Source organism: Vulpes lagopus, chromosome 12 (genome assembly GCF_018345385.1).
Source record: "Vulpes lagopus strain Blue_001 chromosome 12, ASM1834538v1, whole genome shotgun sequence".
Classification (NCBI taxonomy): Eukaryota; Metazoa; Chordata; class Mammalia; order Carnivora; family Canidae; genus Vulpes; species Vulpes lagopus.
This window is the reverse complement of record NC_054835.1, coordinates 17,424,584-17,446,573: the sequence shown is the minus strand read 5'-3', so window position 1 is coordinate 17,446,573 and position 21,990 is coordinate 17,424,584. Positions and strand designations below refer to the sequence as shown.

Below are 21,990 nucleotides of genomic sequence, written 5' to 3'. Positions count from 1 at the left end.
ATTTCCGTGATGATGGATGGTGTTCATCTTCTCATGTGTCGACCATCTGGATGTCTTCTTTGGAGAAATGTCTGTTTATGTCTTCTATTTTTTAATTTGAATATTTGGGTTTTGGGTCTTGAGTTGTATTAGTTCTTTACATATTTTGGATACTAACCCTTTATTGGATATGTCATTTGCAAACACCTTCTCCTATTCTGTGGATTGCCTTTTAGTTTTGTTGATTATTTCCTTCACTGTAAAGCTTTTTTATTTTGATGTAGCCCCAATAGTGTATTTTTTTCTCCTGTTTTCCTTGCTTCAGGAGATATATCTAGAAAGAAGCTGCTGTAGCCTGTGCTTTCTTCTAGGATTTTTATGGCTTCAGGTCTCATATTTATCTTTCTTCCATTTTTAGTTTATTTTTGTGCATAGTGTAAGAAAGTGGTCCAGTTTCATTCTTTGCATGTTGCTGTCCGTTTTTCCCAATACCGTTTGTTGAAGAGATAGTCCTTTTCCCATTGGAAATCTTTAACTTTTTAAAAATGTTTGATAGAATTCACCCTTGAAGCCATCTTGTCCTGGACTTTTGTGTTTTGGAAGTTTTTTGATTGTTGATTCAATTTCATTGCTGGTGATTAGTCTGTTCAAATTTTCTATATCTCCTTTTGTTAATTTTGGTAGGTTGTATGTTTCCAGGAGTTTACCCATTTTTTCTAAGTTGTCCAATTTATTGGGAAATAGGTTTTCATAATATTCTGTTAGAATTGTTTGTATCAGGCAGCCCGGGTGGCCCAGTGGTTTAGCGCTACCTTCAGCCCGGGGTGTGATCCTGGAGGCCCAGGATCCAGTCCCACGTCAGGCTCCTGCATGGAGCCTGCTTCTCTCTTTGCCTCTCTCTTTCTCTCTGTGTCTATTGTGAATAAATAAATAAAATCTTTTTTTTTTTTTAAAGAATTGTTTGTATCTATGTGGTGTTGGTTGCTATTTCTCCTCTTTTGTTAGTAATTTTGTTTATTTGTCCTCTCTCTCTCTCTCTCTTCTTTAATGAGTCTTGCTAGAGGTTAATTTTGTTGATATTTTCAAAAGGCCAAAAGGTTCACTGGTCTATTTAAATTTTTTTAATTAATTTTTTTTCAAATAAAAGATTGCATGTATTTATTACCAAACCAACTTACTGGTGCAGAAGCATAGTAAGAGAGTAAAATCACTTCCGTGATAAAACATGTCTATTGTTCAGGTAGTGTTCATGTCTATTGTTCAGTGATGTTTAGAGAGTGACGATACAAGCACATGACCTCCATGCAGCGTAAATATATGTGCCATCCCATGTGCTGTCATTACAGATCCAATCTGATTCTTCTCCAGTGTCTCCTCTTGGAATGGTACCTGATTTTATTACCAGCTTTCATTTGAACCCACTGGGAAATAGGACAATTCTGTCTTTGTTTCTTGACCAGGAATCACTTGATCCTGAAAGTCTTTTGAGAAAACATGATGAGAAACCCTCAACTGCACACAATACCATGGCGGAGAAAAGAACTGTTTTATTGGGGATTTTTTTGGTTTCCATATTATTTATTTCCCCTCCAAATCTTTATTATTTCTTTCCTTTTACTGTGTTTGTGTTTTGAACTTTTTTCTAGATCCTTTATAGACTGATTTTTTAAAAAGATTTTATTTTTTTGAAAGAGAGCACACACAAGTGGGGGGAGAAGCAAAGGGAGGACAAGCAGATGCTGTGCTCCCCCACCTGCATATGGGGCTCAGTCTTATGACCCCGAGATCATGACCTGAGCTGAAATGAGTAATCAGATGCTTAACCAACTGAGCCAATTTTTAAAGCTCAAAAATGATTGTTAATTTTGTCAAATGTTTGTTCAACACTTATGGAGATGATCATTTGATTTTCAGCCTAGACCTGTTGATGAATTTTATTAATAGATTTCCTAATTTTGAGCTATTGGAAACCCTGAAATAAATTCCACTTGGTTGCTGTGTATTTGGTTACATTAAAATATGCTTCCTACTAATAAGACAAAATAAATGTTTAATTCTTTTTAATCACAAATTTTCAAAATATTATATATATCTATGTTTCTTTATGTCTCTGTATCTGTCTATCAGTAGTCACCTGGAGGGGCAACAAATGAAAGGTTTTCTTTCCCTTTTGGGAGAAGCGTTCCTTTTGAGTATCATTGTAGACACATTGATTTTAATATATATTCAATGTATTTTAAGCCATTATATTTACCTTTTCTTTTGATCCTCAGCTTGACCCAACTTTGGCTCCTATATTCTTCCAACATTACTCCTTTAGTCTTTGAAACCTTTGTGCACTTTTTAAAAGGATTCTTGGTCACTTTTAATAGCAATCATTCATCTGGGAGCTAGCAATGCTCATAAATATTATATTATCATTGCTTCTAGGCTCTTTCAGGACTCACAAATATAATTTTTAAAAATAATGAGTAAATATTGATAATTTTGTATCAAATATAATGTTTCAGGTTTTTTACCTGACTCCTTGATTTTGAATTATATTTATATTTTTTCTAAAAATCTTGGCTCCTAACAACATGAATAGGATTATTTGTCTTATCCTACAATTTACATTAAATAGTTTCAATAGCTTCAAAGTAATAATACCAACAATCCCAACAAAAGAACTACTAAATATTGTTTTAGCTTTATTTGCAGATTTTTTTTGTCCATAGAACATATCCTTCTAAGTATGTGTATGTGACAAATGAAACCACACAACAACTAGAAGAAACCAGAGATTAAGTTCCTTTATTACCATAGAAAAGCCTTTTTAACCATGACTCAAGATTATGAAAATATTGCTAAATTTGATTACATAAAAATTAAAGGGTTTTTGCCTGGAAAATTGAGTCACAACTACTCGATTTTGCTATTGTAGTACAAAAGTAATTATACAAAATATGTAAATGAATAAGCATGGCTGTGTTCTAATAAAACTTTATGAATACTAAAATGTGAGTTTCATAGATTTTCCACCATGCCACAAACTATTATTCTTATTTTGATTTTAAAAAACTATTTTAAAATGTAACAGCCAATCTTAACTATTAAGTGGTTCAATACCAGGTAGTAGGCCAGATTTGGGTCCTTGGCCCTGGTCTAGATAACATCTAGGTCTCTTCCAGATCTTTAAAAACAAAACAAAACAAAACAAAACAAAACAAAACAAAATGAAACAAATAAGACACTTTGTTTTTTTTTTTTTTTTTTAATTAACTTTTATTGGTGTTTAATTTACCAACATACAGAAAAACACCCAGTGCTCATCCCGTCAAGTGTCCACCTCAGTGCCCGTCACCCATTCCCCTCCAACACCCGCCCTCCTCCCCTTCCACCACCCCTAGTTCGTTTCCCCGAGTTAGGAGTCTTTATGTTCTGTCTCCCTTCCTGATATTTCCCAACATTTCTTTTCCCTTCCTTTATATTCCCTTTCACTATTATTCATATTCCCCAAATGAATGAGAACATACACTGTTTCTCTTCCTAAATCTTTCATACGTTCCTTCTAATATCTTCTGGCATGAATACTTATACTAAAATTTATAAAAGAACCTAAAATTCTTTGTGATCTCTTTTAGTGTTTTTCCTATAGGGTAAGCAACTAATCAGGAGCTTTAGAATAATAATTCTTTTGAAATTAAGTACATATATACTTCTAGAATAAAGTAAGAGATATATACAGAACTCTTGTTTTCTTTTATATGTGGACATGGAATTTCAATTTTCAGCTAAAATAGTCTTTCTCAGAGTATGGTTATCTACAAATCGCATCGGGATTATCTGGATTCTTGGTTAAATGTGCAGATTCCTAGCTTCTTCCTTAGACCTTTTGAATCAGAACATATTAGGAATGTATTGAGAATAAGTTCCAGAGAAGGTTATAATGCACACTAAATTTTTTTTTTCAAAGCCAATTATGTAGAGAAACCAAATTAAGGGATTTTAGTACTGGTGAAAAATTCCAACAGCAGCAGGGAGCAGTGTCAAATTTAATTAATAGCTTAAAGAACATTTCTGTTCACCATCTGTTCTTGCAGAGCAATAAATTAGATATGTATTTAGATTTACTGCCATAAGAAATACTTAAAATTTAGGAACTGATGTCAAGGCTATAAATCAATATATTGAGGTATTGACAAACACTTCCTCCTGTTAGAAATATGAAAATCTCAATCAGTACATAAAACTAGGCATTTGTCAATTCTTATAATAAGAATAGTAATGAACACACTAGGACTCTGGTCTAGGTCTCATTGCCAACAAATGACATGATACAAGAGGGTTAGTTTGTTTCACTGATGCTTCTTGAATCAGGGGTTTGAATATTTAGGGTCATTTGAAGCTCTTATCAGAGCTCAGTTTCTATTTTTTTTAATTAAAAAAATTTTCTTTAAGTAATCTCTACACCCCATGTGAGACTCAAACTCATGACCCCAAGTTCAAGAGTCACATGCTCTTGCTGACCAGGTGCCCCAGAGCCCTACTTTCTATTGGAACAATACTGTTGTAGGAATTTCAAGCAAGAGTTAAAGAAATCAAAGATGCTTTGTTTGCCTAGATTGTCAGGATTTGGGCTTTATCTCTTTCTGGCAAAAATTCAAGATCTATATATCAATATATGACTGTGTTAAGCATCTGTAGAATATTCAGAAATCGTAGGGATACTTTACAACAGCACATATCTATTGACTTAAAGCTTGGATACCCGCCCCCCCCAAAAAAAGCTTGGATACCCAATAATCTTAGCTGAAACAGTCTTGCTTTTAAACTCTCCGAGCTATGTTATTGTTTGTGTCATCTTTAATCCATTAGATAGTTTTAGAGAAGTCCATTTATATTAGGAGTGAGAATTTTTCTTATTTATATTAAAGAAAAATGATGATGAATACAATTTTGTTTAGTTTGTCAGGACTTTATACTCTAGTAATGATGTTAAAGTATCCATTTGCCTCAACCTGATCCAAAAAAATTTTTCATCTGTATATTTCCCTGGATAAAAAGGGATTTGTTTTTGTTTGGTGTCTAAGAACAACAGACAAGACATTCCTATTGATTTTGGACAATTTTTATAGTGGTAATCACTTGTCTGAAAAATAAATATAACTGTTGTTTATAAGTCTTATGCATGCAGTATACCTTTTTTTGCTTTTCCTCAGAGTTTCTGACTGACAGATAAAGAATTAAAGTGGATTTTAATTCTTACATGTAATTTTGCAAAACCAATGAGGTTAAGTTGGCATCATTTTGCTTTTCTTCATATTTTTTTCTTTTAACATTTTTTTTCAATATCTTTTCCCTCTGACTCTTGATTCCTCATGTGCTTGGAAATGCATATTTTATAAGTCACAATTGCCTTATTGTGAATTAATAATGAAAAGTAGGGCAGCCCAGGTGGCTCAGCAGTTTAGCGCTGACTTCAGCCCAGAGCATGATCCTGGAGACCCGGGATTGAGTCTCACGTCAGGCTCCCTGCATGGAGCCTGCTTCTCCCTCTGCCTGTGTCTCTGCCTCTCTCTCTCTGTGTCTCTCATGAATAAATAAATAAAATCTATTTAAAAAACAAAAAACAACAAAATAATAATAATGAAAAGTATTTGCTCTTTAAAAAAAGATTTTACTTATTTGAGATAGAGATAATAAGAGAAAATGAGCATGAATCAGGGGGAGGGATAGAGGGAAAGGGAGAAGCAGACTCCCCTCAGAGCAGAGAGCCCTATGTGGGGCTTCATGCAGGACTCAATCCTAGGACCCTGGGATCATGACCTGAGCCAAAGGCAGTCGTTTAACTGACTGAGCCAACCAAGTGCCCCTGTATTTGATCTTTTTTTTTTTTTTTTAAGATTTTATTTATTTATTCATGAGAGACACACACAGAGAGAGAGAGAGAGAGGCAGAGACACAAGCAGAGGGAGAAGCAGACTCCATGCAGGGAGCCTGATGAGGGACTCGATCCCAGGACTCCAGGATCATGCCTTGGGCCGAAGGCAGGTGCTAAACCGTTGAGCCACCCAGAGAGATACACAAGCCAAGTAAAAACTAAAAGGGAAAGAAAGAGACACAGGCCTTTATATTATTTAATAATTAAAAATTTTTACTTGATAATTCCCTGTGAGTTAACTAATATACAGTGTTTAAAGAACTTATGCAAACTATGTGACAACATTCATTGTGTGTTTCTATTAGAATGTAGTATCTACAAGGGGTTTGTCGATTTACTTCAAAGTGCTTGCTTTTTGTGTTCCAAAAAACAACCCCCACCTCCATCCTCACTTGCAACTTTCAACAATTTTGATCACATTGTACATATAAGTTGGGCATATTATAAAGCCTTCATTGTATATTAGCACTTTTTATTAAAAAAGTATAAGTAAAAAAGTAAAGTACTTTACTTTAAAAAGTAAAGTATCTTTGTAATTGTTTTTCAGAATTTAATCTCATCTGATGTTAATTTTGCAACCCTACTTTCTTTAATATGTATTTTCATAGAATATCTTTGTTTATCCTTTTTTTTTTTTTTTTAAGATTTTATGTCTTATTCATGAGAGACACAGAGAGAGAGAGAGGCAGAGAGAGAAGCAGGCTCCATACAGGGAGCCCGATGTGGGACTCAATCCCAGGACTCCAGGATCACGCCCTGGGCTGAAGGCAGCCGTTCAACCTCTGAGTCACCTAGGCATCCCTGTTCATCCTTTTTTGTTGTTGTTGTTCATCCTTTTAAGATTTTCTGAGTAATTTTAATTTAGTACTTTCTCTTTTTTTTTTTTTTTTTAAAGTGTTTACATATTTTATTTATTATTTTTTTTTAAAATTTTTTTATTTATTTATGATAGTCACACACAGAGAGAGAGAGAGGCAGAGACACAGGCAGAGGGAGAAGCAGGCTCCATGCACCGGGAGCCTGATGTGGGATTCGATCCCGGGTCTCCAGGATCGCGCCCCGGGCCAAAGACAGGCACCAAACCGCTGCGCCACCCAGGGATCCCAATTTAGTACTTTCTCAATGTACAGAATATACAATGTAGAATATTCTTTGTTTTATAATTCAATCAGAATCTTTTTTTAATGGGTCGGTTTTAATATATTTACATGCATGGATATAATAGGTGAGTTTTAGTTCTATCACTTTGTATGACTTCTTTCTTATTTTTAGCCTTTAAATATAATGTTTCACTATAAAACAAAAAAATAAAACCCCAAATATCTAACTTATGCTTACAATACACCAGCCACTAGGACTTGGCAAGAGTAAGGGAATGTTTCATCCTTGATATGGATCTTCTTCAGTTGCCAGGAGACAGTGACTTCCTAGACAGGTGTCTGCTCATACTTCACACCAGCTGCTACCTCTTAAGTGAGCCAAATTATACTAGGATATCCCATAGGCGCTTCTCCCACAGGTGATATTATTAATATCAAGCATTTTGTCAATTTGCATTGAATATTATTGTTTATCAATCCAATAAAACAGGTTATGCCAAAAGTGAGTGGATAGATAAGGTAAATGCTTTTTTAGAGTGTTCAAATGACTATTATACCCAGTGGTGTGTGGTGGGACTTCATCAAACAGGTTCTACTTTTGTTCAGCTTGAAGCATAATAATAATGTATATACATGGGCTAGTTTCATAGCCATCTCTAAACCACATTTTGTTGCATATATATATATCCCATTATTAAGTACTTAGAAATTGAAGAACTTATGGACTGAGAAGTCATGGTCTTCTTGGATATTATCCTAATATCCTACAAACAAGCATACTCTACAACTTGATGTTCAAGGAGTCTTTTGTCCTGCTTCAGTGGCACAGGACATCCCTAATATTAAAAAGACAGGTGAAGTTTCTGAGTCAAGTTCACTCCAATGGGGGTTGGATATCTGGCATAATACCTGACAAAATGTGGTGGTCCTAGAGTAAGACTGTCCAAGATGTCCAGGAATTCCTAGGATTTGCCTGGTAAAACTATTGATTCATTTTAAACTGTCCAGTAACTGATATCCTCATAAGAAAACAGGAGTTTTTGAGATGTCTGGGTAGCTCAGTGGTTGAGCATCTGCCTTTGGCTCTGGTCATGATCCCGGGATTGAGTCCCACATCAGGTTCCCCACAGGGAGACTGCTTCTCCCTCTGCGTATGTCTCTACCTCTCTCTCTGTGTCTTTCATGAATAAATAAATAAAATCTTAAAAAAAAAAAACAGGATTTTTTTCTGTTTATAGAAGAGAACAGACTGAAGATCTTATGTGCTACTGCATTGGTTTATATATTTTCTGCCCTACTTCAGTCCTGAACCATCAAAACAGATGCTTTCCAGGACTCCAGTGGTAAATATTCAGTGAGAAATGCCCTCTGCCTTGTTCATATTCTTCCAGGAAGGTGGTTCAATTGGAACTCAATTACCTCATTTTGGAGATAGAAATTTTCACCATCAAGGCCAGCTTCAAAACTTGCAGGCACTAGATCTGAGGTACCCAGCACATAGTGATATTGAACTCAGACCACCCACCAAGCCCTGACTTCGCTCATCTGGGCTAGATAGACTGCATTCTTTATGCACATCAATTTTATTATCTCTTACATATCAGCTAATCAAAACCACTAGCCAGATGCCCTCTCCTCTAATCCAGAGTGTCAACTTCCTCTGTCTAGAACATTATTCCCTTCTTTTCTCTTGCTAAACAATTTTTTCTTGTGCTTCAAGAATCAACCCAAGTACCTGGACACCTGGGTGGTGCAGTCTGTTGAAGGTTGAACCCTTGGTTTTGGCTCACGTCCTGATCTCAGGATTGTGACATTGGGCTCTGCACTCAGTGAGGAGTCTGAGTGCCCCCAACCCCCCACACTTGCTCTAGCCCTCTCTCTCTTTCTCAAATAAAGAAATAATAAATTTAAAAAGAATCAACCCAAGTATCTGGGGTTGGCACACCTTCTGTCACATCTGCTTTGGGTTAGGTACTCTTTCTTTATATTCCTGAAACACCTGTAGGCTTGTGTTAGCTGTTAGCACATTGTAATGTAATTGTTGATTTACCTCCCCATAATCTCTTTGAAGACAAGTACTATTTTTCTATTATATCTATGTTTCCAACACTGAGCGCGATAGTATTGGCATGATAATATTTGTTATTTCTTATATAAATTAATAACTTACATTTACTGAAGAGTCTTCACTCAGTTTATCAGTATTTGCCAAGTGCTCAATGTTGAGCCATACCTTATAGGGAAAAAATTTAAAATTTGATTCTTGCCATGAGGAACTTACACACTCAAGTTGAAGAAATATAACTAAAACATAGGTAAGTTTATCAAAGTAGTTGTCCAAATATGTTTTCTCCACTTCCAACACATTTCTCAATCTGTTATACCTGGCCTTCATTCGAGGCCCTCTTCAATAAATGTCACTTACTGAGATCACAATGTTCTCCATGTTTCTAGTCCCAATGGAAAGTTTGCAATCCACAGCTTACTTGGCCTCTTACCAATATTCAAGGATGTTGACCATCTTCCTTGAGATTCTTTCCTTTCCCTTCCATGGTATCATTTTTGTTTTCCTTCTACCTCTTTTTAATCCTTCTTAGCATCCTGTACTGGCTCATTCTCTGCCATCTGATCTTTAAATATTAAGATTCCTTGAGTCATGGCTCTCCAATTACTCCAAATCATCCTTGAGTGTTCTCATTCCAACACATAACTTCAGTTACCTTCAAGTCTCTTAGAGAAATCTCTAGCCCAAATGTCTTTTTTGAGCTTTAGACTCAACTAAATGTGCAACTATTTATTCAATATCTGCACTGGGATGTTTCACAAGCACTTTAGTGTCAAAAGTCATTGTCTTGCTTGGTTTTGCTTCAAGATTTTCAAGCCCAAATCCAAGGGATGACCCTTGACACCTTCTGCTTCCTCACTACACACTTCTTATCAATCATTAAGTCCTGTTGATTTTATCTCCTTCTCTCAAATATTCTCATTTCTGATCTTCCTTGTTGCTGTCACCTTAGTCTAATCTACTATCAAGTCTCACCTGCACTATTGCAAGTTTCCTAGTTAGTACATTTACATCCACTCTTGTTCTCTCATAATCTATTCTTTACTTGTAACTGAAGTTATTTTTTTAGAAGTTAATCTTCTGCCCATTTCTTAACTGGATTTTTTATTCTTTAGATGTTGAGTTTGATAAGTTCTTTATAGATTTTGGATACTAGCCCTTTTTCCAACGTGTCATTGGCAAATATCTTCTCCCATTCAGTAGTTTGCCTTTTAGTTTTGTTGACTGTTCCCTTTGCTGTCGAAGCTTTCCCAAGCTTTTTATCTTGCAGAGTCCCAATAATTCATTTTTGCTTTTGTTTCTCTTACCTCCAGAGACATGTCTAGTAAGAAGTTGCTGCAGTTAAAGTCAAAGAGATTGCTGCCTGTGTTCTCCTCTAGGATTTTGGTAGATTCCTGTCTCACATTTAGGTCTTTTATCCATTTTGACTTTATTTTTGCATATGGTGTAAGGAAGTGGTCCAGTTTCATTCTTCTGTGTGTGGCTGTCTAGTTTTCCCAACACCATTTGTTGAAGAGACTTTTTTTCTATTGGATATTCTTTCCCACTTTGTCAAATATTAGTTGACCATATAATTGAGGGTCCATTTCTGGATTCTCTCTCCTGTTCCATTTGATCCATGTGTGTGTTTTTGTGCCAGTACCATACTATCATGATGATTACAGCTTTGTAATACAGCTTGTGAATTGCGATGCCTCTAGCTTTGGTTTTCTTTTTCAATATTCCTTTGGCTATTGGGGTTCTTTGCTGCTTTCATATAAATGTTAGGATTGTGTGTTCCAGCTCTTTAAAAATGCTGGTGTTATTTTGATAGGGATTGCATTGAATGTATAGATTGCTTTGGGTAGCATAGATATTTTAAAAATATTTGTTCTCTCAATGCATGAGCATGGAGAGTTTTTCTGTTTCTTTGTGTCTTCTTCAATTTAATTCATAAATGTTCTATAGTTTTCAGAGTAGAGATCTTTTTACCTCTTTGGTTAGGTTTATTCCTAGGTATCTTATGGATTTTGGTGCAATTGTAAATGGGGTTCATATCTTCATTTCTCTTTCTGTTGCTTCATTATTGGTGTACAGAAATGCAACAGACTTCTGTGCACTGATTTTATTTTCTGCAACTTTGTTGAATTCCTGTATCAGTTCTAGCAATCTTGGGGTGGGTTTTTCGGCTTTTCTACATAGAGTATTAAAAAAAAAAGGTTAATCTTAACATGTTTTTCCTCAATATGGAAGCTTTCGTTGGTCTCCATTTACTCTTAGGAAAAAGACTAAAATTCTTAACTAGGTCTATAAAAGTTTCCTTGTATGACCTTCCTGTTCCCTAACTTAGTTCACTGCTGCCTCTCTTCTCACATTCTACTCTCCAGGCACATAGGATTACTTTCAGTTCTTTGAATATATTATGCTTCTTTCCACCTCAGGGTCTTGTTGTATGCCATTTCCTTTGTATCATTCTTCTCCTTTCTGTTTATTTTATACTGCCAATCCTTTCCAGTTTAGTCACATACTGCTTCACTGTGAAATATTCCCTTATATGCTCTCTCATTGCATCCTGTGTTTCTCCTTTACTGCATTGATCAAAATTGTAATGCTTTTTTCCCTACTATAATGTAAGCAGGAATTGTTGGTCATATTCATCCTCACATCTCCAGTATCTAGTGTTGTGCTGTGTAAGTAATGCTCAATAGGTATCTGTTAAATTAATTAACTTATTCTAATCCTGTTTTTGCTTTCATGATGAAAGTTTTTTTTGTGTGTGCGTGTTTTACTTTTTTGTTTTTGCCTTTAGATACATATGATTATTATAAAATATGTCTTACTTTAGGGTAATTGAGTATTTAATTTTGAAATCTCTGGAATTAATTATCAGTATTTAGTGGGGAAGCTATGATAAATGTTTTTCATCATTTCATAAAATTCTAAATAGGCCTAATTATTTATCTGTTCAAATATCATTGATTAACCATTAACTTAGATTTTTCTTAAGTCATTACATTTTTCATCAGGAACCTCATTTTGTAATAAGATGTACTTTGAAAATACAAAATATTGGAAATAAGTACTATAATTAAGTAGGCATGTCATATGTAGATTTTTATAGGAATACTCATCACATAAATAATAGGGACATCCTCCAGGAATGGCAATTCTAATTTAGCTTTCTGAAACTGAGATCACTGGAACTTAAAAACAAACAAAAACTGAATTTATTAACTTGCCAGGCAAGGTAACATACAGTAGTGAAGAATTCACTGACTAGTTTGCAGAGGAGGAAATTTTAGGTGTTTTTAAAAAGTGTTAGGAAGGGAGATTTTATAATGTTTATACTTATAACAACTTACAACAACTACCACACTGTATTTATAGAATGAATCCATAAGTTTGTACATGATTGATTATAACAAGTCCCATTGTTCAGCAGTCCAAAAAGAGTCTTCAGTTAGGCCCAGTAGTGGTATACTAAGGTCACTCAAAGTTTATGGTCAGTTCTCCACATAAGCTGGCTAGAACTCATTTTGATGAAATACAATATTCAGTTTTAATACAATATAGGCAAAGGCTGCTGTAAGAGGAAGATGTTCCTTGTACTGCTTGAATGAATAGATAGAATTTGGGTTGTCATAATTAGGATAAGGAACATTTTTACTTGTATTTTTTTAGAGAGGTGAAGGGCAGGGAGAAGAGAGAATCTTAAGCAGGCTCTGTGCCCAGCATAGAGCCCAACATGAGGCTTGATCTCACAACCCTGAGATCAAGATCTCACATACCTGAGCCAAAATCCAGATTGATATGCTTACCGACTGAGCCACCCAGGTGCTCTTCTATTTTTTAATTAGTTAGGTTTATACTGTGCTTTTCTTTAAAACATCCCAAAACTCTTATTAAGATGGGGAAACTTTAAAAAAAAAAAGATTTTATTTATTTATTCATGAGAGACACAGAGATAGAGAGTGAGGCAGAGACACAGAGGGAGAAGCAGGCTCCATGCAGGGAGCCTAATGTAGGACTCGATCCCAGGACTCCAGGATCACACCCTGAGCTGAAGGCAAACACTTAACCGCTGAGCTACCCATGCGCCCCAGGGAAACTTTTCTTATTTAGCTTTTGCTACATAACAAAATGCCTCAAAACTTGATGGCCTAAATCAATAATAATTTATTTGTTTGTGATTTTGTGGGTTGATAATGTTGGGCTGGGCTTGTGGCTCATCTCTGCTCCACATCTTATCAATTGGACTCATTCATACACTACAGTAAGATGTTGGCTGTTTACAAAAGTAATGGACATAACGGGATCATTATCCAGCAGGCTAGTGTAGGTCCATTTCCAAGGTGAAGGTGGAAGGGCTTCTAAGTTCAGTTAAAAGGGGCTAGCCCCAATGTTCAAACATTTTTCTTCTTCTTTTCATTTTTTCCAGTTTTGTCATGATATAACTGATAACATTTTTCAACTTTCTGTTTGCATCATGTTTGCTAATGGCCCATTAGCCAAAGCAAGTCACTTGGTCACAGCCAGACACAAAAGATGCAGAAATAGATTCTACCTCTTAAATGAGAGAAGCTGCGACATCATGTTGCCTACAAATGGATATGTACAAAGGAATGGGAAAAATTAGTGACCATTTTTGTACTTTATCACATTTTAAACGTAGATTTATACTTAGAATCTGCTTGTAGGTTATGTCTACCCTACACTATGCAAAGTTAAGAGTTTTGGATGCTATAAAGTTCTCTTGATTGATGTAGATATATATCCTCATGAGATAATGCAGACCACAGAAGAAAAATTTTACTCATTCCCTGAATGAGTTACAAAATCAATTTAAAATCCATTTGGATTATATTTGGAGTCTCATGTACAGTGGCCCTGAAATACAAACTAGGTTTTGTTTCTTTATTAAGAAGAGGGAGGAAATGATGTCTGAGTAGAGTCCTAAAGGACGGGCGTAGAGGATTTAGTGAAACAAAGAGACGAGGAAAGTATTTTAGGCAGATGGAAACATGACAGAAACCCCGTTTTGCTAATCCATTTTTGTATTTCAGTGATTGGTACACATGAGAATTTGAGATACCCAGTACTTATTATGTAATATTATTTACTTATTTTGTTCTGCATTGGACCCTAAGCTTTATGATGGCAGAATCCATAGTAGATACCCAATAAATGTTTGCATAATGAATGAATAAATGATTGATTTAGTGAGTGAGTGTTTGAATGAATAATGAGAAAAGGCTAGAAGAAAGATACAGATAAAGATTAGAAAATCATGTAAGAATGAAGATAGAAATGGGGAAAATGGCTTATAGTGAGAGGGAAGAGGGGAAAAAAGGAGAGAGAGAAGAGAGAGAAGGAAGAATGGTGAAAGAACAGGAGAGCCAGCAGAGAAGGGACTGCAGAACTGAGATAAGTGGTAGAGGTTTGGCTGCTTAGGATTTGCATCAGAGGAACTTAGCACTTCCTTTAAAATACTAATTAATCTTCCAGCAGCTCAAAAACAGGTCTTTCTGCACTATTAAGCCACTTGCTTATTTTTATTTTCAAGCTTCTAAGTTTATTTTTGAAGGCCTATTTACCTTGAGAATTTTGAAGGCATTATATGGGCATAATAAAGAAATGACAGATTTTGATTGATTCTTAGGATTATTAGAGGTATTCAATTTACTAGTCCTAAATAAAAATTCTTTTGCATTTCCAAATCTGTCAGGTCACATTAGTCTTTTTTCTTTAAAAGATGAAGACCTGGCTCAAACAAATTGTATTTGAAACCAGCAGCTATTTTGATTATTCTGAGTCATTTTGGTGTTTCAGTCAAAACCAGTTCGAGGGTTTTAAAGTCTTAATAGGGATGATGAATATGGGAACAATTAAAATCATGACACTTTCCGGAGATCCCTGGGTGGCGCAGCGGTTTGGCGCCTGCCTTTGGCCCAGGGCGCGATCCTAGAGACTCAGGATCGAGTCCCACGTCGGGCTCCCGGTGCATGGAGCCTGCTTCTCCCTCTGCCTGTGTCTCTGCCTCTCTCTCTCTCTGTGTGTGTGTGTGTGTGTGTGTGTGTGTGTGACTATCATAAATAAATAAAAATTAAAAAAAAATCATGACACTTTCCCCATTCCCAACTTGGGTGATAAAGCTCTATCTGAATATAAGGATAACTGTTATGCTTAGAGGCTGTCAAAATATTTGACTCTAGATGTTTAAAGGAAATTGGTAATATATATTCCTACACAGAAATCAAAGTTTGGTCCAAGACATCACAATTACCTAAGATGCTTGTTATGAATGCAGCTTCTAGGCTTCCACTCTAGACTTGGAATTAGAATCTTTCCAGATGATTTTTGGGTCCAGAGAAGAGAGAGCCCCTTCATCCTAAGGCCTTAGTGCATTCAGCTTTGCTTTTAGGTATATGTGGCAGCTTCTGGGGCTATTTTTAATACTTCTTATGTATGGTATTTTGTTGGGTATGATAAGGCGCACCTCTATAAAAAGTCAAAAAATACTAGAAGGTAGCATATGATTAAACCAAATTCAAGTGCTGTGGAGAGTAAGGGTCACCTAAGTGGTGCGGGGAGGAAGGGTCACCTCAGGCCTAAATCAAGGAAGATCTCATGGAGTAAAGACAGGAGCAAAGTTTATTTTTTTTACTTTTTATTTTATTTTTAAGATTTATTTATTTATTTGAGAGAGAGAGAGCACAAGCGAGTGGGAGGGGAAGAGGATGAGGGAGAGAGAATCTCAAGCAGATTCCTCACTGAGCATGGAGCCCCATGCCTGCCCAATCTCATGACCCTGAGATCACCACTTGAGCCAAAATCAAGAATTGGAAGCTTAACTAAATGAGCCAAACAGGCACCCCTTTTATTTATTTTTTAAGATAGGAACAAAGTTTAAATGAGGCTCTGAATTGTTCTTTTCTGCCATTTGAACAATCTGAATCGGTCTTAACTCAGTATGTCTTTTATTTCAATATCCTTTAGAGTAACCAAGATGAAGGAGAGTATTAAACAGAAACGAGAACAAAGACAATTCATAAAAGAAGTCAAAGTCAGGGTGACCAAAACACGGAAGCAGGCTCTGCAGGAGCAATTCAGTGAATGGATTCTAGACCCCAAAGGAACAATTCCTATGGTTGTGGTAAGAAAGGATGATATTGTGCAGTATAAGGGGTGGGTGATAAGAGAATGATTGCTGTAATTTTGGGTAGAGTGCTAGAAGCCTACCTCTAAATTTTCAGTCTTGCTGAGTAAGCTGATTCTTGACCTGTCTGGTCCATAAGAGTCAATTTCTTCAATTTTCTCTTGAGCATTTGAAAAAAAAAAATCTAGCTAGATTTCTAAGATATTGACTCTGGCTGAGGTTCCCAAACTCTTCAGTATAGATAGATGTCACTTTCATTTGTTTCTTTGTTTTTTTTGTAGATGTGTGACTAATTACTTCTGTAGACAAAGAGTATGTGTCTTTTAGCTTCAGGAAACAACTGTACTCTAGCAGCTGAACATTTTCTCTTAGGTGTAGGTAGATGTGAGAACATTTATTGGTTATATACAAAGCCAAGCATATTTTCTTTTTTTTTTCTTTTTCTTTTTTTTTTTTTTTTTTTTCTTTTTCTTTTTTTTTTTTTTTTCATATTTTCAATTCAAAGTGAATTATTAAAAACAGACCAAGGAAGACAAGCCACAGACTAGGAGAAAATATTTGCAAAAGAGATAGTTCTGATAAAGAACCATTATCCAAAATATATAAAGAACTGTTTAAACTCAACAATAAGATAACAAAAAACTAATTTAGAAAATGGGCAAAAGACCTGAACAGACACTTCACCAAAGACATATAGATGGCAAATAAGCATATGCTCCACACTTGTCATCAAGGAAATGCAAATTAAAACAATGAGATACCACTACACACCTATCAGAATGGTCAAGATCTAGAACTTTGACAACACCAAATGCTGACAAAGATGCACAGCAACTGATGGGAATTGTTGGTGATAATGCAAAATCACTTTGGATGACAGTTTGTAATTTCTTATAAAACCAAACATTCAAAAAAATAAAATAAAACCAAACATTCTCTTATTATATGATCCAGCTATCATGCTTATTGATATTTACCTAAAGGAGTTGAAGACATGTCCACACAGAAACCTGCATGTGGATGTTTATAGCAGCTTTATTCATAATTGCCAAAATTTGGAAACAACCAAGACTTCCTTCAGTGGTTGAATGGATAAATAAACTGTGGCACATCCAAACAATGGAAATTATTTAGCACTAAAAATAAATGAACTAAAAAATAATAATAAAATAAAAAATAAAATAAATGAGCTATCAAGTCATGAAAAAAATATGTATTATTAAGTGAAAGAGGTCAATCTGAAAAGAATACATATTCTATGTTTTCAACTTTATGACATTCTGGAAAAAAGTAAAACTTTGGAGACAGTTTAGATCAATGGTTTCCAGGAGTGAAGGCAGAAGGAGAGATGAATAAGCAGAGCACAGAGGATTTTTAGTGTGATCAAACAATTCTGTATAATATAATAACAATGGATACACATCATGATACATTTGCCAAAACCCATAAAATGTACAACATCAAGAGTGACTCCTAATGTAAACCATAGACTTTGGATGATATTTCATGTAGGTTCATTGATTATAATAAATGTACCACTGCGGTGGGGAATATTGATAGGGGTGAAGCTTTGTATGTGGTGGAGGGGCAGGGACTATATGGAAACTCTGTGTACTTTCTGCTAAATTTTTCTGTGAACCTAAAACTGCTCTAAAAAATCAAGTCTACCTTTTTGAAAGTAAGCTGTATGCCCAGTGTGGGGCTGGATCAGAGTCGCAAGCTCTACCAACTGAGCTAGCCAGGGATCCCTCAAATCTATTTTTAAAAAATGGACCAAGAACTCAGAAACTTTGTGTTTTTTAGTAATTGAAGAACAAGGAATTGTAGAGGATTTTTTGGATTGTCAAGCTGGTTGCCAAAGATGCCCAGTGTCTAAAGATTGCTAGAAATGTCCTTGGAGGGGACAAAATAGGATCACTTTCAGCATCCTAGTTCTCACACAGAACGTTCTCAATGGGAATTATTGAGGGAATATGTGAAAAAACATTTGATATACTTTGAAGTAGTCTATAAACTAGATGTTAACTATTACTATTTCTGTTCCTGGGTTGAGAAGGAATCCTTGAGAAAGATTACTCAAGATTTAAATAGACTCTAGATGGCTTTTAATCTAAAATACTAAATATATGGCAATTGAGAAGTAATACATGGTATATTTTCTTTGATTTGCAGATTCAGAATGTTCTTCATGAATTTTTTCAAAATCCAGATTTACAGCTTGGTAACCCTGCCTATTCCCATAGTATTTCTATTTTTCCCCTCTCTTTTTTTTTATTTTTATTTTTATTTTTTCCCTCTTTAATAGGGGTTAGAGAGGTGGTAAGGGGACAGATGCTGTATTAAGATAGAGTTAATATTGAGATATATGTTATTCAAAGTTCTTATACATATACTTAAGTTCTTTTGCTCTTTCCAGATGAAGAATGTAGAAAAACAGAAAAGGAATCAGTTATTTTCAATCCCTTTAGTCAAGTGTTCCATTATATTATAAATATTCTATATTATCCCTTTATCATCCTTGATTATCAAGTTCCTAGAAAATGTTACTTACATACACAGAATTTAAAAAGAAAGATATAATGTCCTAATTGTGATATAAAGGGAAAATATAAGGAAATATATAAGAAAATTATATGTACTGTATTTCAATATATAAATGCCTGATTATAGCTTCACTAGAAAACATATTGTAATCAGATATTTGTACTTACTTATAATGAATGGTTAGATATAAACAAAGTAAAATTATATCCAATTGAACATTTTCATTATATTTGACATTTTGAAATTAGAGCAAAATGAATTATTTGTATATATATATACATAGAATTCCCATAAACAGGAGAGCTACAAATGCAAACTTACACAGATGTGGTGTATTGGAGTTCAGACATAACTTATGACATTATCTCTCATTACATAGTTTTCTGAAATGGTGGACAGCTCTTGGTAGTCTCAGAAGAAAGCAAAGTACAATCCATTCTCAAATTTTCATAGTAGTTACACTCTTTGAAAATTTAACAGTAAAAAATATATTCTGTATTTATATGTGAAATAGTTTCTAGACTCAAATTTATTCTAAGCAGATTTTCCCCTACTTGAATATCTGGCAGGAGTGGGAAAGTCTCTATTGTGCAGGAATTGCAGGATTAAAAAAAAATTTTTTTTAAAGATTTACCTATTAAAAAAAAAAAAAAAAAGATTTACCTATTTATCTGAGAGAGTACAAGCAGGGGGAGGGGCACCGGTAGAGGAAGAGAATCCTCACGCCAACTCCCTACGGAGCCAACTCAGTACATTCAGTGTTCTCAATCTTCAAGCCAACTCCCTACATTTAAATGTATTATTTGAATCCTATACTAAAAGAACATATTAATATGTTATTTATTTAATTTAAGAAACATTGAAGACAAAATATTTAAAAAGAAAATTTGTAGAAGTGTTATATTTAAGGACATGCTTATATAAATGCTAGCATAAACCAACACAGTTGTTTTTGTAGTCTTTTTTATACTATTGATATGAATATTTGTTTTTGCTTTATCTCAAGCTGGTCATTAATAATGTAGAAATGTTTATTTCAGTGTTTGGGTTGCTTGGTTTAAATAAAAGCCAGGAAAAATAATAATTTTGTAGTAATTGCAATGTTACCCAACTATGTATCATTTGCTTCATTGTGAATATTGATGGATGTTAAGATGGACATTAAGAAATAATTTTATGTCCTTTTTTAAAGTGCTATAAAATGAATATGAAATATGAATGTATTATAGCCAAACTAACTAGCAAATAACCTTTTTTCCACAATTAGAAACATGTTGCAAACCATTGGATATTGTTGACTCGATGGGACCAAGATTGAACAAAACAGAATTTATAGAAGTAAGAAGTTATTCATTATTTGAATCAAATTATTTTGCCTGGATGTCATACAGACATTAACTTAGAGTTAAATTAAACTAAGGTATACTAACTTGTTTCTATTCTAAGATGCAATATTTATTTTATTTTAACTTCTCTGAAGTTAGGGTACATCTTATGATCAAAGGCATTTTACAGCTTCTTTCAGTTAGTGGTCCTCTTGCTTTGAAAGGGAGAAAAATCTTCACTCACACCTTCAGTTAAGATCAGGAAAAACCAGCTTATTTTTTCACTGACTTTTAGATAATGAAATCTAAAAGTTATAAAACATTTCCTATGGGCCATTGTCCTAAGCTATCCATGTATTAACTCAGGTAATGCGCTCAGCAATCCTTATTCCTGCTTTTATTTTTATTTTTTTTAAGATTTTATTTTTTTATTTATGAGAGACACACACACAGAGAGAGAAAGAGAGAGAGAGGCATATGCAGAGGGAGAAGCAGGCTCCACGCTGGGAGCCCGATGTGGGACTCAATCCCAGGACTCAATCCCGGGACTACAGGATCACGCCCTGGGTGGAAGGCAGGGGCCAAACCGCTGAGCCACCCAGGGATCCCCTATAGACAAAGATATTTAGGTACAAAACGATTAAGTAACTGGCACAGGTCTCATAATTGGGGAAGCTGTGCAAATTTGTACTCAGGCAGTTTGGTTTCAAAGTCTACAAAGTATTTTCTTAAAAAAATTTAATTCAGTTAGTCAACATATAGTACATCATTAGTTTCAGGTGTAGAGTTCAATAATTTATCAATTGCGTGTAACACCTAGTGCTCATCCCATCACATGCTCTTCTTAATCCCCATCACCCAGTTACCTCATCCCCCTACCCAGCTCCCCTCCAGCGACCCTCAGTTTATTTCCTAGAGTTAAGAGTCTCTCATCTATGGAGCATTTTATCTGAAAAAGCATGGGATTACTTTTGTATTGGGGTTGTATTAAGATAAGCAAAAGAAGCAATCTAATGGTACCAGAGTCCTAAGTCTTTTTTTTTTTTTTTTTTTGAGTCCTAAGTCTTTTATAGGCTGATTTTATATTTGTTCATGTCTTTCCTCTAATTTCCCTGATTTTTCTCTGAGTCCCAGAGTCAGGGTAACTTTTTCCTTCTCTCCTATACCCTGGCTCCATTGTAGGTGATGACTATATACTGTATACAGTTTCAAAGTTCTGTGTGAAGAATTCTGGAATCCTTCTTGAAGTCATTATCATAGAAAAATGTGACAATTCTGTCTTAGTTACATTCTGTGGTTTCTTAGATCTGTATTTGTCTACATGGCAGCCATTAGTCACAGGACCAAACTCATGTCCAAAGTTGTTTTTATCTTTCCTGTGACCCAAAGCCCATACCCTGAACCACCTCCTTATCTAAATCTCATCAAGCCAATATTTCCTCTGACCTAAATCAACCCAAGGCCAGGTACCAGACAACTAGGGATGGCGCCCATGCCCCAAAGCCCACCAGAATTATTCAAGCTAGCCAATTCTAAGCTGTTCACTATACCCTGTCTTACCTTTCCTGAGGAAACCCAATAAAGGCTCTGACCTAGACTTTCTCCTTAGTCCTCTTCTGACCAAACCTGGTGCTTCCCCTGTGGTTTTGTGTGATGTGGCATGTTCCTTTCTCCCTGAAAGTGGTAAAAATATTTCAACGGCATTAGCCTCTCCATGTTGTCAGTAAATCACTGCCATAAAGTACAATCTTGATGATACAAACAAGACAAGTTACTAAGAAATATACGAAAGAATGAACTATAGTATTAACATGGTTTAGAAAAAGCTAAGGCCTTATTGCTTTAGTGTAGTAATACTTCTATTTCTTTGCAAGACACTGATTCTATGTGCTACTTGGCTTTTGGCTTATCCTAGTTTC

General features: G+C 35.1%; 1 protein-coding gene across 1 annotated transcript in view; it reads left to right on the top strand.

Annotated features, from left to right (window-relative positions):
* EFCAB5 (EF-hand calcium binding domain 5) overlaps positions 1 to 21,990 on the top strand; it is a 176,022-nt gene that overhangs the window by 49,309 nt on the left and 104,723 nt on the right. Inside the window, exons 6-8 of the mRNA XM_041725260.1 lie at positions 16,043 to 16,199; positions 18,375 to 18,423; positions 20,014 to 20,084. Coding sequence (XP_041581194.1) covers positions 16,043 to 16,199; positions 18,375 to 18,423; positions 20,014 to 20,084 — 277 coding nt within the window. The remainder of the gene's footprint in view (positions 1 to 16,042; positions 16,200 to 18,374; positions 18,424 to 20,013; positions 20,085 to 21,990) is intronic.